We start from the raw sequence: 17360 nt of genomic DNA, 5'->3' as shown, positions 1-17360 counted from the left end.
TTCAAGGGCTGCATTAAAGAACAATCTAAGTGTGTTTTAAACCCAAATCTGTTCGTCCTCACCGTTTCTTTATATTAAAAATAAAACCTGTCGTGGTCCAGGTGATCTCCTACAAACTATGATGTGATGTGATCTCTGCATCATCATTATCATCATTTATCATCACTTTATTATTTATTATTTATATAGCTTCTTTTTCAAGCTCAGAGATGCCTTACAACCAAAAGTACAACAAATGGCATCCTGGGTATTACAGGTAGAACATTCAAGTACAATTGGAACCATAAAGTACATCATTAACTGAGATTTAAATGAATCAATACAGGAGGCATCAAAAATAGATTTGGGAAGAGTATTCCACTAAGCCATCGACCGGCCATGGTGGTAAGTTTAAACCTTGGAACAAATACAAGGCTGAAAGTTTGGGATCTAAAGGTACTAATAAAGAAGCTCAACCAGGTAGTGAAGAGCTAGTCTGAAGGTTGGGAGTGATGTGGTCAGTCATCCTAGAGTCGGTGACAATCCCAGCAGCGGCATTTTGTACATACTGGAGCCTACTGAGGGGTAAACAGGGTCTTTAATGCATCACAGATTGGGGCGTGGCAACAGCAGAGGCTAAAGAGGAATTTTAAATTGGCAAAGGGCACATTAATCAGGAGTAGATTTCCTTGTGGTGCTCTGGTGCCGTGATGTCTTGGTTTGTTTGTTGGTTGGTCAGTTGGTTGGTAGGTAGGTAAACCCCTTACTTGTATTACTAAAATGATATGAGATCTGAGAAGGGCATTAATGAAATACCTCACATACCTGATAAAGGGGCAGCACGGTGGCTCGGTGGGTAGCACTGTCGCCTCACAGCAAGAAGGTCCTGGGTTCGATCCCCAGGTGGGGCGGTCCGGGTCCCTTCTGTGTGGAGTTTGCATGTTCTCCCCGTGGCTGCGTGGGTTTCCTCCGGGAGCTCCGGTTTCCTCCCACAGTCCAAAAACATGCAGTCAGGTTAATTGGAGACACTGAAGTGCCCTATAGGTGAATGTGTGTGTGTGTGTGTGTGTGTACTGTGTGCCTTGCACCCATTGAAAAGCTCCAGCACCTCTAATTGCATAACCCTAAGCGGTTAATAAAATGAGTGAGTGAATTTACATAAAGAAATAAGATGAATTCAGTCCCAATTTACCATTTCATTAAAATTACAAACACTATTTCCAAAAAAAGTTGGGACATTTTGTACAAGGCATTAAAAACAAGAATCTGTGAATTCCTGCTTCTCTTAAATCTTTTTTTAAACTGACAATAGTATAAAGATAAGATTTCCAATAATTCCACAGACCAACTTCATTGTTTTGTGTAAATAGAAAAGAATTTAGAACATGATGCCTGCAGGACTCTCCAAGAAGTGGAACAGAGACGTGATTACCACTGTGTTGCATCACTTTTTCAAATAATTACACATTTTAATGGTTCGGGTACTGATGGGACTAACTGTTGCACTTAAACAAGTGGAATTTTTAGCTTCAGCTGCTTAACAGTCAGTATTCAGTGTGGTCTGATTCGCCTCTGTATGATGCATCATATATTTTAATATAAGACCGATCTGGACACCAGACAGGCCAGCCAAGCACTCTGACTGTCTGCATTTTATTTAATGTCACATTATTTTGATGCAGTGGTAAATTGTGTTCAGTGACAATGGTTTTCCGAAGTATTTCCTAGCCCCCTGTGGCTATATGTATCACAAATTCTTACAGACTCTAAAACCTTGTGCAAAGCCTTCCCAAAAGTGGGTGGCATGCAACTGGTAGAGGTTGCCAGCGTGCACAGGGATATTAAGTATATACAGATGGCATACACTGATCAGCCATAACATTAAAACCACCTCCTTGTTTCTACACTCACTGTCCATTTTATCAGCTCCACTTAAGCACTTTGTAGTTCTACAATTACTGACTGTAGTCCATCTGTTTCTCTACATACCTTTTTAACCTGCTTTCACCCTGTTCTTCACTGGTCAGGACCACCACAGGACCACCACAGAGCAGGTATTATTTAGGTGGTGGATCATTCTCAGCACTGCAGTGACACTGACATGGTGGTGGTGTGTTAGTGTGTGTTGTGCTGGTATGAGTGGATCAGACACAGCAGCGCTGCTGGAGTTTTTAAATACAGTGTCCACTCACTGTCCACTCTATTAGACACCTCTACGTAGTTGGTCCACTTTGTAGATGTAAAGTCAGGGACGATCGCTCATCTATTGCTGCTGTTTGAGTCGGTCATCTTCTAGACCTTCATCAGTGGTCACAGGACGCTGCCCACGGGGCGCTGTTGGCTGGATGTTTTTGGTTGGTGGACTATTCTCAGTCCAGCAGTGACAGTGAGGTGTTTAAAAACTCCAGCAGCGCTGCTGTGTCTGATCCATTCATACCAGCACAACACACACTAACACACCACCACCATGTCAGTGTCACTGCAGTGCTGAGAATGATCCACCACCTAAATAATACCTGCTCTGTGGTGGTCCTGTGGGGGTCCTGACCATTGAAGAACAGCATGAAAGGGGGCTAACAAAGCATGCAGAGAAACAGATGGACTACAGTCAGTTTGTTTGTTTGTTTGTTTATTAGGACTTTAACGTCATGTTTTACACTTTGGTTACATTCATGACAGGAACGGTAGTTACTCATTACACAAGGTTTATCAGTTCACAAGGTTATATCAAACACGGTCATGGACAATTTAGTATCTCCAATTCACCTCACTTGCATGTCTTTGGACTGTGGGAGGAAACCGGAGCACCCGGAGTAAACCTACGCAGACACGGGGAGAACATGCAAACTCCACAGAAAGGACCCGGCCCACTACAGTCAGTAATTGTAGAACTACAAAGTGCTTCTATATGGTAAGTGGAGCTGATAAAATGGACAGTGAGTGTAGAAACAAGGAGGTGGTTTTAATGTTATGGCTGATCGGTGTACATGTTTTTTCCCCAGAGTTAGATGGGTTTAGTTATAGCTCAGGAGATTCACAATCTATATTCCTTTTTTACACACATTTTCAAGGACAGGACTGAAAGAGTACGACCAAATAAAATTGAAAAACACCCATTAAATCAGACACTCCGAGTCGTATGGGAGAAGCTGCCTTTGCAATCAGGCTGAGTGATTTTTATTTATATTTCCTGAAAGCCAGCGACATAAATGCCACGGTCAGCTCGTCTCTACAGAACTGTACGCTGGACGCATTAAGAACGTAACGTATCATGTTACACAGGGTCACCGAAGAGGGTTTATCCCCCCAAAAAAGCTTAGAACAAAAAATAAATAAAGAAAATCTCAAGTATACTTCACCAAAAGCTCATCAAATGTATCAGCAAAGTCTTCTGTCAAGCAGTCAGACGGAAACGAGATGGTCTGGCATCCATCATGTGGCATCCAGGGCATTTTACAGCTCCCAATCTCAAGCTGTGGATGGAGACGGAGTAATGAGCGAATATCGTGAGGGAACTGGAGGATCATTTAGAGCTGCATAATGCACTTGTGATTGTTTTGCTGAGGTCCTCCTGGGCTTCGTTAACTCTCTAATATTCTTTTCTGTTAGCAGGCATGGAGTCCAGCAACCAGACAGCATCACAGGAGCTTCTCATTCCAAATGACGTGAGTCTCACAACCTTACATTTCTATATTATTTACCTCATCCAGTAAGAAAAGCATCTTAACAGATCAAATTCAATTTTTTGGACCAAATTAATTGTCTGCCAGTTTATTATTAGCTGTTTTTCACCTCCTAGTGGAAAAAGATGTGGAAAGATGAAGAGAAAACTAGTTTTTGCAACTCACAACTGGGTCACCAATAGTCTGGTGGACTCTCTCATGTCTAAGGAGAATTTGGAGTACCCATTCAACCCTCTGCATTGGTTTGGGGCAGGTTAGGAAACTACAGGGTGTCCCAAAATGAACTGACCAAAATGAACGGATATAAAATAGAAGGGTTGGTCCAGGAAGGGAATCCGAATCCGCATAAAGACTGTGCCAGGCCTCGTATGCCAATCAGATCCGCTGTGGCGACCCCTAAATACGGCTCATAAATAAACTTTCCCTGTGAACACCCTTTACTGTTCCTGAAATACTTTAACACAGTCGCCTGGACGTTATCAAAGTCGTTCAGGTCCAAATGCCGCCCGTATTCGGGGCATTCAAGAGGTGTACTTCAAGTAACTACCCTCAGCACAACATTTAATATCTTCCTCACATTGCTATTCACAAGTTTTTTGAGACTATTTGTTTTGTTCTCCTCCAAGCGTGTTTAGCGTATTGTAATCCTACTGTATATATAATCTATTAAGCGTCACTGGTCTGGCTACATGGTGAAAAGGGAATGCCAGCGTGCCAGCCTTTCCACTGAGACAGGGGGGGCGTATTGTTCTCTCAGGCTGTAGATGCTCAGACAGTTGCGTCACTCAGAGCCCTAATAGAGTTACGGTTTTAGCTAATTTAGTGTAGTTTTCATGCACAGCTGTAATTTATTGGAAGTATTAAAGTATCAGTAGATGAATTCTTAGTTTGAACGAAGGCAGCTTTGGCAGAACGTCTGCTCCGGTGTTGGTTGACAGGAGACGTTTGGATGTAATTTTGCTAGACTGGAAATACGAGGATCCGTCATGCGTTATGAATATCAGAACCTGGCTGATAAGAATTATGAGAAGGATATGACAAATATAACCAATAACAAACCCTGTAGGTAGAAGAATGAAATATTGGGTCTGTTTGAGGTGTCGGAGGGGTGGGTTAGGGGGGTGAGTGTAATATTAACGAATGGCGTGTTGACGTACGTCTGTGGGCTTGGTGTTTGTGGCTGTTCATAACTCATGAATGTGCCTCGTAGGCCTTCCATATCTCCTTGTGTATCCTGGCCTCATGGAAGCTCTTGAGATACGTTCAGTCCTCCTAGCTTTCCTGCTTTATGCTCTTTGAGAGGAGCATCAGCAGCTCTGGTTTAGTCCCATCGTGGCAGCTGACGTATGCCGCACCGCTCGGCTGTAAAAACAGAGAGGTGAATAAAAAACCAACCCCGGTTCCTTCAGTCCGAGCACTCGTCTCACCGCCGAGAAGATCAACGTGTGTGTCCTGACCTCACGCCGGGGTTTCATACTGACGCTCCCTTCATCCTGATCCCTTTCTGAGCCACCGGATTAATCTGCTGGCTCTGGACCGGCCGAGGCTCCGGCAGTGCTCGCGGGTTCACGATCTACGATGCTAGACGGCGTGCTTTACTATTTTAAGAGCATCATGCCTACGCAGGATCTTCTGCTATCTGATACTGAGGGATTTATTAGTTGTGGTTTCTAATAGAAGGTTTTGAGACAAGTGAACAAGTGCACCAGTGTTCACAAGGAATGTGTTAGCATGCTTGATGCTTTGTTAACAAATAATGGAGCTGTATTTTATTATAGTTAACCGAACAGATCAGTGGTACAGCTGGTATAGAGGGACACAGCAGCGTAGCTCCTAATGACCAGGGTTTGATACTTGGTCTCTGGTTAATGTCTATAAGACGTTTTTTTATTGTTGTTTATTGTCTTCATGTCTGCTTGCGTTTCCTCCCACCACCCATAAACACCCTGAACATTAGTTAGCGACTCTAATGGCCGATTAGATTTCCAATACAGCCAGTCCAGTGTTTTCCTCCTACCTCCTTGTGCTCAGTGTTATATGATGGTACTCGAACGTAATTGAATAAAAAAGCCATTTTTGGATGAAAAACCAATCAAACTGAAGTATTATACAGTAAAATTTTAAAAAATCCTTAGAGTTGATGTTAGAAGCAGGAAAAATGGGCGAGCGTGAGGATTTGAGCGAGTTTGACGAGGGCCAAATTGTGATGGCTAGACCATCTCCAAAATTGCAGCTCTTGTGGGGTGTTCCCGGTCTGCAGTGGTCAGTATCTAACCAGTATCTAAATAGCAATTTTTAGTCTTTTAGAGACAGCTAAAGCCATGTGACAATATTTTAGCATTAGTTTCATCACTTATTCCAATTATTTATTAGCGTCCAAAAAATAACTGGTACGCTGATTCTGTCACAGTAATAATGTAGTTAAAAGCAGCTGCCATAACTCAATCATTTTAGAAAACTGAGCTATATTTACTTCTCTCTGACAGTACGGCCTGACGTGGACCGGCGATCTAGTTCAATAAATAATAGTTTAAACAATCATAAATATGTGAAAATTCCTGCGGTTCCAATCATGCAACTTTAAATCTGGCTTCCGAGCGCGCGTCTCAGTCTTCAAATAAAATATTTCTCCCTGAGAGGACTTCATTTAAGAGCGCACACATTTATATTCCCACAAAAGCCTATAAGCAGAGAGATAAGGTGGCATTTATAATTGAAATGGCCTCGCGGCGGAGAGATTCCGCGGCGAGTCGAGATCAGACGCGGGAGCAGAACGAAGTTGTTTATCGGTGGCGATCAGATCTTCCTCTCCGGGGGGAGACGCTTCTCCTCGGCAGCCCTCCTCACTACATCTACAGGAACATGTGCCAATTAGATGTGGATTAGACCTGCTGTTTGGTACCACTGTACCACAGACACACTGGTAACAAGGAGTCAAAAATTAGGATTATTACAATATCAGCTAGTCACGTCACTTCATCTATACATAAATATGTGCAGTTCATTGGTGGATCTAAGCTTGTGGTTACCGTCTTTGAAAAGTTTGGCATGTTCTCCTGTGTTTATGTGGGTTTCCTCCTGGTACTTTATTTTCCTTCCATGTCCCAAGTGAGTGTCGTCCTGCCATAAACTGGCTCCCTGTCTAGTGTGTATTTCTGTTTAGCATCTAGTGAGTCCAGCAAGACTCGGACCTGGAGGTTTGTTTGGTGTAGCTGGTCTTACTGGGCAAGTTTGTTTGCATGCTTGACAGGCAGCACATTAACAAAAATATTTTATTTAATAGTCTGAATCTTAGCAGTGTTACCGTCCTGGCCGGCTACTCAACGTACACAATTGGTCATGTCTGAGGGAGGGAAGGTCGACTAGGGTCACTCCGTATTGAGACTGCTGTCTGGTTAATGCACCAACATGTGAGTGGAGATACAAATAAGGCACAGCGTGACTCTGTTAGCCCTATTTTACCAACATGAAACAGGTTCTATTTTAAATAACAGTTTTGACTAGTAATCAGAAGGTTGCCAGTTCAAGCCCCACCTCTTCCAGGTTTCCACTGTTGGGCCCTTGAGCAAGGCCCTTAACCCTCACTTTCTTAGATTGTATACTGTCACAACTGTAAGTCGCTTTGGATAAAAGCATTTGCTAAGTGCCGAAAATGTAAATGGTGCGTTTTCACCAAAAAGAACCAAAGATTAGTAGATGACGTCTGTTGACTTGGCAAGTTGTCAATGAAAGAGAACGTCTTCCTATCACCAAAAGTTGATCTGTGCTCGCTTTTTGGATACGCAATTGAGAGTTAAGGGCCTTGCTCAAGGGCCCAACAGTGGCAACCAAGGTGGCAACCTGGCAGCTACAAGGCTTGAACCAGCAACCTTTTGATTACTGGTTCAGTACCTTAACCACTAGGCTACATAACTGCCCTCTACTGATGGCGCATCCTTGGTTCTAATAAAAATTGCTGCAAACGCGGGCAGGTTCTCTGAATAGCACCAAGGTTCTATAAAGCCTGATCGGAACCAGTTTAAGATTTGGGTTAAAAAGGACTAATTGAGAATCCAGTTCTGGATGTCTGCAGCCTTCCTCACCCAGTGTGAGGTGGCACAAACGGAAGCTTGAATGTTAGGCTGATGTTCTGTTTGTGTAATGTATTATGTTTGGGATTAGCTAAAGAAATAAAATATATAAATAGCTTATCTTGCCAGGCTAACTTGGTGAACCCGAACCTAGGGCCAGTTTATAAAAACCTCATTAGTCTGACGTCTGACCTGCACGGCTATTCAGAGATGCATGGGGGATCAGCTGGTTCAGCTCTATCCTTTCTTATTTCTGGTTTTTTTGAGCTCTCGGGCTTAGACCCTCTAGCTCAGGACTGAGAGGATTAGGATTTTACCTCGCTGATTTCCTACAGAGGAACCAGATAATGCTTGACGTCAAACATCTTTCTATAAATAAACACAAAAAATAGGAATTTGTCGAACCCTGTTGTGTTTGTGCTGTAAGTGAATGAATAATTTACAGTTTCGCTGTATAACGCCAGCGGATGAGGATGGATTGTGCGGGATGTAATGCCGGGGTGGCAGCAAGAGCTGGAGGTCTTCCACCAAGCACTTAGACTCTGACATAATCAGCTAAGCCATTAATAGCTTCAGGCACCAGGGAGAGTGGGTGACGAATCAGGAGCTGCAGCAGCTATATGACTTTTGAGGAAAAGAATGCTCTGTGGGACTCGGCCTCTCGCAGAGCGAGGGAGGGAGGAATGCCAGGGCGAAACCGTCTGTCAGATGAATGCCAACGCATCTGCACGGGGGTCAGTTTTCCATTGTTCTAGCCTGACGCCAGGCATCCATCAGTCAGGCAGAACCAGAGCTGACTGTCTGATCAACCGCAGGTCTGCTGTGAATCTGATCTCGCCCACAAAGTTGAGTTTCGAGGTCAATAAATCGTTTAGCAGAAGACTCGGGTTCAGTGCGGGCGTCTCACACATCCTGATGGACTACTATACATGGATTAGAAAGATTTTGGATGTGGATGCTGTCTGGGATTAGGAATCGTTACAGATTTACTGGTCTTTACAGGGGTTCCAAGAAAACCAGAGTGGACACGGTATTGCCCGTCATTGCTGTAGACTTCCAAAGGTTCAATCAGAACAGCAGACCAATCCTCACAGAAATGGTTCTAATCATGGCCGGTGTGTTTACATGGCCTGAGGCTTAGGGTCTGTCTGAAAACCTAGTGATCTCTCTACATAGATGCATTTTACGTCATCCTACCCACTCCTGAGAAGAGGGCATGTCTAAATTCTTAGATGCCTTAAAATGCTGCCTACCGAGACGCCTTATTCTGACCGATATTCTGACTGAATAAAGTTACAATTTTTATAAAGGTGTACAAGTGTAATTTATTTGCAATTTTTGGTTCGTCAGTGACAAAGGGTTGGTCTGAAAACCTAGTGAGCTGCCTCGCTGCCTATTACCTACCTGATCAGCTGCCTCAGTAGAGAAGATTCTAATAAGACCTCGAACTCATAAGGCAGATTATTTAGACGCACTACTTAGACAGAGATTACGCCGATTACATTACCGCAGTTTTAGCTTACTAACCTTATTTAATCATTGGTATTGCTTGAATAGGGCAGCAGGGTGGCGCAGCGGGTAGAGAAGGTGCTTGAATGTACTGCATGGGTTCATGGACCTTGGGTTAGGTCAAAACCTCCATTCACTGACCATGAGGTGTTCTGCAAGTTCTCTTGACTGGTGGGAATTCCTGTTGTTCCTATATACATGAAGGTAAACCTTAGGACTCTAAATTCAACCCCCACAGTGTTGCCCTATGAATATTGGCACCTTATTTGGGGTGTACCACTACCCTGATCAGGCTGAAGTATAAATACATGCTATGTCAGATTGGTAAAGGTCAGTTTAACTCAAGCGTAAGGCCACCAATCTTCCATACGTATTGGCTTCAAGGCCTAATGTGCATTTTAAAGACCATCAAACAATAAAGATCTTTTGACTTTAGGCTGCCTGAAAGATTAAAAATGCTTTACTTCAGTCACATGTTGGCACCTCCATTACCACCTTTCATGGTCACCGTTTCTTCTCTGTCCCGGCAGCTAATCGGTTCCATCATCGGCAGACAAGGTACGAAAATCAACGAGATCCGCCAGGTATCCGGCGCTCAGATTAAGATCGGCAGCCAGCTGGACAGCACCAGTGACCGACACGTCACTATCACCGGCTCCCCGATCAGCATCAACCTCGCTCAGTACCTCATCACGTCCTGGTAAGCACCACACGCCCGGCCGGCGCGGTAAAGCCGAGACTCCCGTCACATTTTACCTGATAGTCGTGAGTCTTTAGATAAAGATCCGCATCAGAGGAGCCAATTCTAGATCACAATCGCACAGCAACTGCTGCTTTGGACGCTTACCAAATCACAGAATCCAGCCAGAAGTAGCGTACGAGCAGAAACGGCACAAATAAGGCCAGCTGAGGAATTAATTGGAAGCATTTCAGACAGGCAGCTTGTTAGAGACGAGGAAGAAAGTCTGAGCTGCCGTGTACGAAATTTCTCTCCCTGGAGAGCTCAGCAGTACAATCTGATCAGCGTCGTGCTGAACTCCAACAGAATCAAGCATCAGAAGGGCCATAAAATAAAAAATAACAATTAAATACAACAATTACATACATGTAATTAATCCTGGTCAGAAATGTGGAACCATGCACTCTATGGACAAAAGTATTGGGACACCCCTTGCAGTTTTTGAATCTGTGTGTTTCAGCCACAACACAGCAGCTACAATAGGTGTCATCTTTGCAGCAACAGTTTAGGGAAGGCCCTTTTTTGTTCCAGCATGTCTCACAAAGCGAGCTCTATAAAGACTCGGTTTTAAGAAACTGGACAGTGTCCTGACCTCACTCCCATTCAACAGCTCTGGAATGAACTGGAACATCAACTGAGACTTTCTTGACTAGCCATACAAATATTGTGATATTTTGACTGAATGGCCACCAATTCTCACAAGTCTTGTCCCCACAAGCCGAGAATCTTAAAAGATTTGACATGTTCAGCATTTATCAGACGCTTTTATCCAAGGCGACCTACAGTATATTGTCTAAGCTATTGAGGGTTAAGGGCTTGCTCAAGGGCCCAACAGTGGCAACCTGGCAGTGGTGGGGCTTAAACCAGCAACCTTTCGATTACAACTGCAAAGATCACCCTATTTTAATAAATGAGATGTCCAACAAGCTCATGGTCAGGTGTCCGAATACTTTTGGCCATACAGCGTACACTTACACATTCACACCAGGGGATTCTTTAGAGCAGCCAGTTCAGGCCACCGGCTTCATTCTGATAGGTGGGAGAACCCAGAGAAAACTGGACTCCTTATAATCGCTGACGCGCATGAACAAAAAACTCACATTATTTAAAAAAAACTAAAACCTTTCAACTGATTGATTAAGAAATAAATGAACGATATTTTTCTTCTCAATAAACCTCTTATGGTTTCAGTCGTAACGTTTTGTAGTTTTGTATCTGCCAGCTGTGCAAGAAAAATTTTGCTTTCACCAAGTTTCATTTTACTTGTTCGTAATTTAAACATGTGTTTGTTTGTTTTTTGTTTGTTTTTTGCTTTTTTATTCTAGGATTTGGCTCAAAAAAATTCCGCTTGGATATATCCGGGACCTAAAGTTTGCTTTCGTAGTTCTGTACTGAAGCTATGAGGCTAATATAGCTAACAACAAGTGCTAACTGTATAACTGTATAGCTCAGGCAAACTTTTGTAAATAAAACTAAACATTGAGGTTACAGAAATACAGAAACCCTGACAATACATAACCTATAGTTACAGTTTAGTTATGCAGTGATCATAGCAGCTGCTGTTTAATAGCAGGACAGAGCTAACTTAGTGGCTAAAGTACTGAACTAAAGATCTAAAGGTCGCTGGGTCAAGCTGCACCACCGCCGAGCTGCCAGTGTTGGACCTGTCCAAGCCCACCAGTCCAAATCTGGGAGTGGGTCGAGTATTAAAATTTAGATTTACGTTCAGCGCATTTAGCAGATGCTTTTATCCATTGTGACCATGTTCAATCAAAGCAACTGAAGGCTTAAACCAGAGACCTTCCGATTACTAGTGCAGCACCTTAACTGCTAAACTAGTACTGGCCTTGTTAGCATTACCATGTCACTTTGACTGATAAAACCTGTTGAGAGACACTTATAACCTTAAAATTAGAGACCAAATTAGAGAACTTTTTGATGTTACAGTACATTTACATTTTAGCTATTTTACATTAGCTACATTAGCTTTTATAGTTCTAGTGCAAAGTTAAAGAAGCAACCGTTAGAAACCCAACTTGTCTCGGCTAATGAACTTTATTTGGGGGAAATTAAAATGTTGAGTCAAATGGCTGAACCGTCGTTTGTGTTTGTGCGAATGGAAGCAAATTAGCTTAGTTTAGCTGAATTCCCGGCACTAGTGTCGTTACTCCTGAGCCAAAATACGTCCCACAGCAGGTACCTCAATACAAAGAGTTACGTTAGAAACTTGAACGCACCCCGTTTTCTTTCGTATAACCCACAGACGTCATGGTATCACCGGGTGCCCTTAACCCAGTATCACGCAGGCATTCATGTACTAGCGCGTATCGGCTGCATTTGCATTGGATAGCATTTTGCCGAATGCATTTGCTCTTATCAGAAAATCCTAATGCATTTAAAACCATTTTGTTTCCTTTCCCCAAGCCCTTACCCGAGCCATCACCCCGAATTAAACAGCACCTCCCCCATGAGTGCCAAGGTCCCCCCTCAAATAATCTGTTGCAACCTCCAGCAAAACACACCTCTCTTATGATTTGTTCTTTTTGTTTGTTTCCTTTTTTGTTTCTTTGACTTTTCTCTCTTTAACATGTCTTTTATTTAACCTATTAACCCTTCTCCATCCGAATCCCTTCCCCCCTCTCCCCACCCCCTCCACCTGTCCACCCCGACACCTCTCCCTGCCCCCCCCCTTCCCTCCTTCCTTGTACAGTCTAGAGACCGCCAAATCCACCGCCCAGTCCTCCTCCATGTTGAGCCCCGTAGACCTGAACATGAGCTTCACCCAGCCCGCCACCCCTGCCTCGTCCTCCGCCGCAGCCCTGGCAGCGATGGGCGCTCTGCCCCACGCTCCGATCCTGGGCACCCCCTATGCCCTCCCCCTCTCCAGCATCCTGGGAATGAAGTCGATGCCCTTCCTGGCGCTCTCGGCTCCCGCCGGGACAGCCGCCGCAGCAGCCGCCGCCCCGGCCCACGCCACCCTGGCATCCTACACTGCCAAAATCTCCTCTGCCAATGGGATCAAGAAGCCTGAGCGCCAGAAGTTCGCACCCTACTGACCTCCGGGACCTGCAGGCGAGGACTTCCTCCTCCGTTATCTTGTGGTAGCTGTGTAGTTCAAACAAAACAGACTTTACTGTTTCTCTTCTTTTGTCCGGTAATTTTATTTGAATAGAGCTTGATGCGTAGCCTGTCCTGGAATCCACTAAGAGGACGATAGCTTATTTAAATTGTTCTATTTATGTTTTTTTCTCTCCGGCTGATGTAGCCTCTAAAGCCATAGCCTATTCCTAACCTGAAATTTTCTCCCGAAAATACTCATCTCTTGTGTACTTTTATTTATTAATAAATATGACGTGTTCCCGTGAGGACTTTCTAAAGTGAAACACTGGTGACTGATGCTAAACACTTCTGTATCAGCTTTTATACAATATCTGTGTTTGCCTCTGTAAACAAATAATCATTTTTTAAGACTTTAAACGATGTATAAAAATGGAAAAAAAAAATTTTAATGAAAAAAAGGTTAACAGGTTTAAATGTTTTAATGCTTTTGGTTCTGTTTGTGTTTCGTCACATATTTGAGGTTATTTATTTTATTTATTACCACACGCCTTTTCTTTTCCAGTCAACGTTAGGTTTTCATATCGGCACATAACGCCACTTTTACCTACATACAGTTTCCTGCTCCGCTCTTCACCTACAGAGGCTCTTTATTAGGAAAGGAACGTGAATTCAGCCTGGCTAAGAATATAATCATGTACACAAATTATCTGGTTTTGTGGTGCGCAAGTAAATTGTGGTTCGCCGACCGCAGTTATACGATGGTAATAGGTCTCCGTGCACGATACGGATCTCCGTATGAACCCGCCTCGTGCAGGTGAAAGGGGGCGTGTGTTATTTACGAACCTTCTCGGTCCGGAATGGAGGTCTGCAGCAATACAGAGGCTAAATTTTCCTCCCCATTTATTCATTCATCATTCTTATCCACTTATCCAATCAGGGTCGCGGGAGGGTGCTGGAGCCTATCCCAGCTTTTCAATGGGCGCAAGGCACACAGTAACACCCTGGACGGGACGCCAGTCCATCTCAGGGCAGACACACATACACACACACCCATTCACTTATAGGGCAATTCATTGTCTCCAATTAACCTGGCTGCATGTTTTTGGACTGTGGGAGGAAACCGGAGCTCCCGGAGGAAACCCACGCAGACACGGGGAGAACATGCAAACTCCACACAGAAAGGACCCGGACTGCCCCACCTGGGGATCGAACCCAGGACCTTCTTGCTGTGAGGCGACAGTGCTACCCACCGTGCCGCCCCTCCCCATTTAGTCATGTTCAATTACTCGATTTGTATTTCTGCAGAAATATAGGCCGAGCCCCGTAGACCTGAACATGAGCTTCACCCAGCTTCCTCGTCCTCCGACGCAGCCCTGGCAGAGATGGGTGCTCTGCCCCACACTGCAATCCACCCCCTACACCCTCCCCCTCTCCAGCTTCCTGGGATGCATAAACAATGATCTGTGGAAGGTTTCTGCTCTACCTGACTGTGTGGAGTATCCCTAGTAAAACCATGGTAGCATGGTAGCATAAATTACACATAGCTACCAAAACAAGTAAATAATGATAAAATAATTCCGTTTTTAACGTTGGCGAACTGAGGCTGAGTAGGGTGGGTGTATAAAGAGCCAGATTTTCCTCTGCTGGTGTATTAGTGCTGCTATGCATGGTGAGCTGAGCTAAAGCTGCACACATACTGACCGTTTAACAAAAGCAATACTGGACTATAGGGTTAAATCCTACTCATGTACACATTATCATTATTATAGACTAAACTCAGCCATGATGCGCATCAACTGTAGCGAATCTGATCACGCGACTACGTTCTGTTTCATTTTTATTTGAATATATATGTATATGAATATAACTCACTTATTTTTGTAAAGCCAGATCTTATGGACTAAACATGGTCATGCCGACTCACCAGTTCATGTTTCGCTGTGGTTAACGTTGACCTTGTGTTTTTTTTTCCTTTCTTTGTTTACCTTCTAACACATCTCACATAGTCATTTGCATGAATTCAACTTGGCGTCTATGCAAAACATCCCTGGTTCGGCGAGGTTTCCTGTGCCGCGCCTCGTCGCCAGCCGCTGCTCACGGGCTGGTCAGAACGAACGGCGGGGCGGGCGCAGCGAGGGGCCGGGATGCTCTGATCATGAATCGTGTGATCTATATAATCTCTATATTTGTCCTATTGTATTCATTCACTCATTCCAGATGTTATAAGATGTAGTAACCGCCACATTACGCTGTAGAAACGTGAACAGGGACGTGTGGGCAGCGCAGCGCTCTGACGTGCCACGCTGAGCTAGATCGCGATGATTCCGCCACGGCCGAACGATAGACGAGTGTGAAACGTTCGACTGCTTTACTACTCGCTCTGAAAACGTCTCGAATTGCACCCGGGTCTCACTTCCTGTCGCCCGGCTCACTTGTGTGACTTGATTTTTTGCTCCATTCATTAATGCCATATGAACGAATAAAATACTGTATTAACTCACGTCTGTGTCTGTGTTTTATCATTTATAAAATTTACAAGTCAATGCAAGTCAAGATAAGTGAAGATTTCATTATATATACAGTAATCCCTCCTCGATCGCGGGGGATGCGTTCCAGAACCCCCCGCGAAAGGTGAAAATCCGCGAAGTAAAAACGATGTGTTTATATGGTTATTTTTAATATATTTTAAGCCCTTATAAACCCTCCCACACTCTTATAAACATTTCCCGCACAGTTATACAGCATAAAGCGTAGATTCTCCTCCTTCGCTGAGCCAATCAGCACCCAGGATACTTAACCGCGTGCTCTGATTGGGTAGCTTCTCAGTCATCCGCCAATAGCGTCCCGTGTATTAAATCAACAGGGCAACTGAGGAAGCATGTATCAGAAATAAAAAGACTCCATGTCCGCAGAAATCCGTGAACCAGCGAAAAATCCGCGATTTATATTTAGATACGCTTGCATATAAAATCCGCGATAGAGTGAAGCCGTGAAAGTCGAAGCGCGATATAGCGAGGGATTACTGTATATTATGTAATTTATCTGTCCATCTATCCATATCTCTAATCTATCTATGGATCTATCTATCTATCTATCTATCTATCTATCTATCTATCTATCTATCTATCTATCTATCTATCTGTCTGTCTATCTATATGTCTGTCTATCTATCTATCTACCTGTCTGTTTCTCTATCTATCTGTCTATCTATCTATCTGTGTCTGTCTGTCTATCTATGTCTGTCTGTCTATCTATGTCTGTCTATCTATCTATCTATCTATCTACCTGTCTGTTTCTCTATCTATCTGTCTATCTATCTATTTATCTGTCTATCTATTTATCTGTCTGTCTGTCTGTCTACCTATCTATCTATGTATCTGTCTATCTATATGTCTGTCTGTCTATCTATCTATCTATCTATCTATCTATCTGTGTCTGTCTGTTTCTCTATCTGTGTGTCTGTCTATCTCCCTGTCTATCTATATATCTATCTATTTTATCTATACACTATACAGTTGAAAGTATTGTGTATAAATGTAAATGATTGTAATAAAATCCTACAGTTTGAGTCGTTTTCAGGTCTCTTATCATGTAAAGTAAAAGCATGTGACTCGATTTGACTCTGCTTGAATAGGAACAGAACGTTTCTCTAACAATAGGGACGTATGTAAATATTGGTATGACAAACTTATTCATCCGTAATGCCAAATGAACCGGTTCGTCCCCCCCCAGCGCCCCTCCTCCCAACCGTCCGGCTCCTGTCGACACACGAAATGAAAGGAAGAGCGCAGCGAGCCAGATGAAAGCCTGCTATGAATAAGCTCACACTCCAACAGCTGCTCAAACGCAAACAAATACTTGCAGGCGGCGTGAAGGGGTAATCCTGGGCGTGTGCTGTGGGGGGGTAGGGGTGTAATGATAACCCTTTAACAGTACTAATGTCACATAAAGACACCGGAGTTGCCTACACATGCAATCACGCCAGGCATGGTGCACCAGAACATCACTTTGTTCTGCACCTCCGTACCACCCGTCCAACCGACAACCTCCGTCTCGAATTAGAGAGTCCCCAAACGACGCCTCAGCGAGTCACCGAGCAGTCGTGCCTTGCGCCACCTCACTTGAAATAATAATTACAATTTACCAGCCGTTAAACACAAGCCGGAGACAAAGCAGGCCCGAAATGGAAGCTGCTAATTACACGCTGACGGCCACACTGCTGGCGAGAGCCTCAGCTTAACACAAGTGCTGCCACAACATGAGCTCAAGACTCTCAACTTACTGGGAAAAATATATCCACCAGTCTCGAGTTCATAAAGA

General features: G+C 43.8%; 1 protein-coding gene across 6 annotated transcripts in view; it reads left to right on the top strand.

Annotated features, from left to right (window-relative positions):
• pcbp4 (poly(rC) binding protein 4) overlaps nt 1-15540 on the top strand; it is a 90287-nt gene extending 74747 nt beyond the window's left edge. For 3 of the 6 annotated variants that reach the window (XM_062986237.1, XM_062986236.1, XM_062986238.1), the window contains exons 13-15: nt 3589-3644; nt 9772-9941; nt 12691-15540. In XM_062986237.1, the coding sequence (XP_062842307.1) occupies nt 3589-3644; nt 9772-9941; nt 12691-13036 (572 nt within the window). In that variant the 3' untranslated portion in view covers nt 13037-15540. The other 3 variants (XM_062986239.1, XM_062986240.1, XM_062986241.1) reach the window with 3 other exon arrangements.
• Nucleotides 15541-17360: the final 1820 nt, after the last annotated feature.

Source organism: Trichomycterus rosablanca, chromosome 24 (genome assembly GCF_030014385.1).
Source record: "Trichomycterus rosablanca isolate fTriRos1 chromosome 24, fTriRos1.hap1, whole genome shotgun sequence".
In the NCBI taxonomy this organism is placed as follows: Eukaryota; Metazoa; Chordata; class Actinopteri; order Siluriformes; family Trichomycteridae; genus Trichomycterus; species Trichomycterus rosablanca.
Note: the sequence above shows the minus strand (reverse complement) of the source record. Positions and strands in the feature narration are given on the sequence as shown.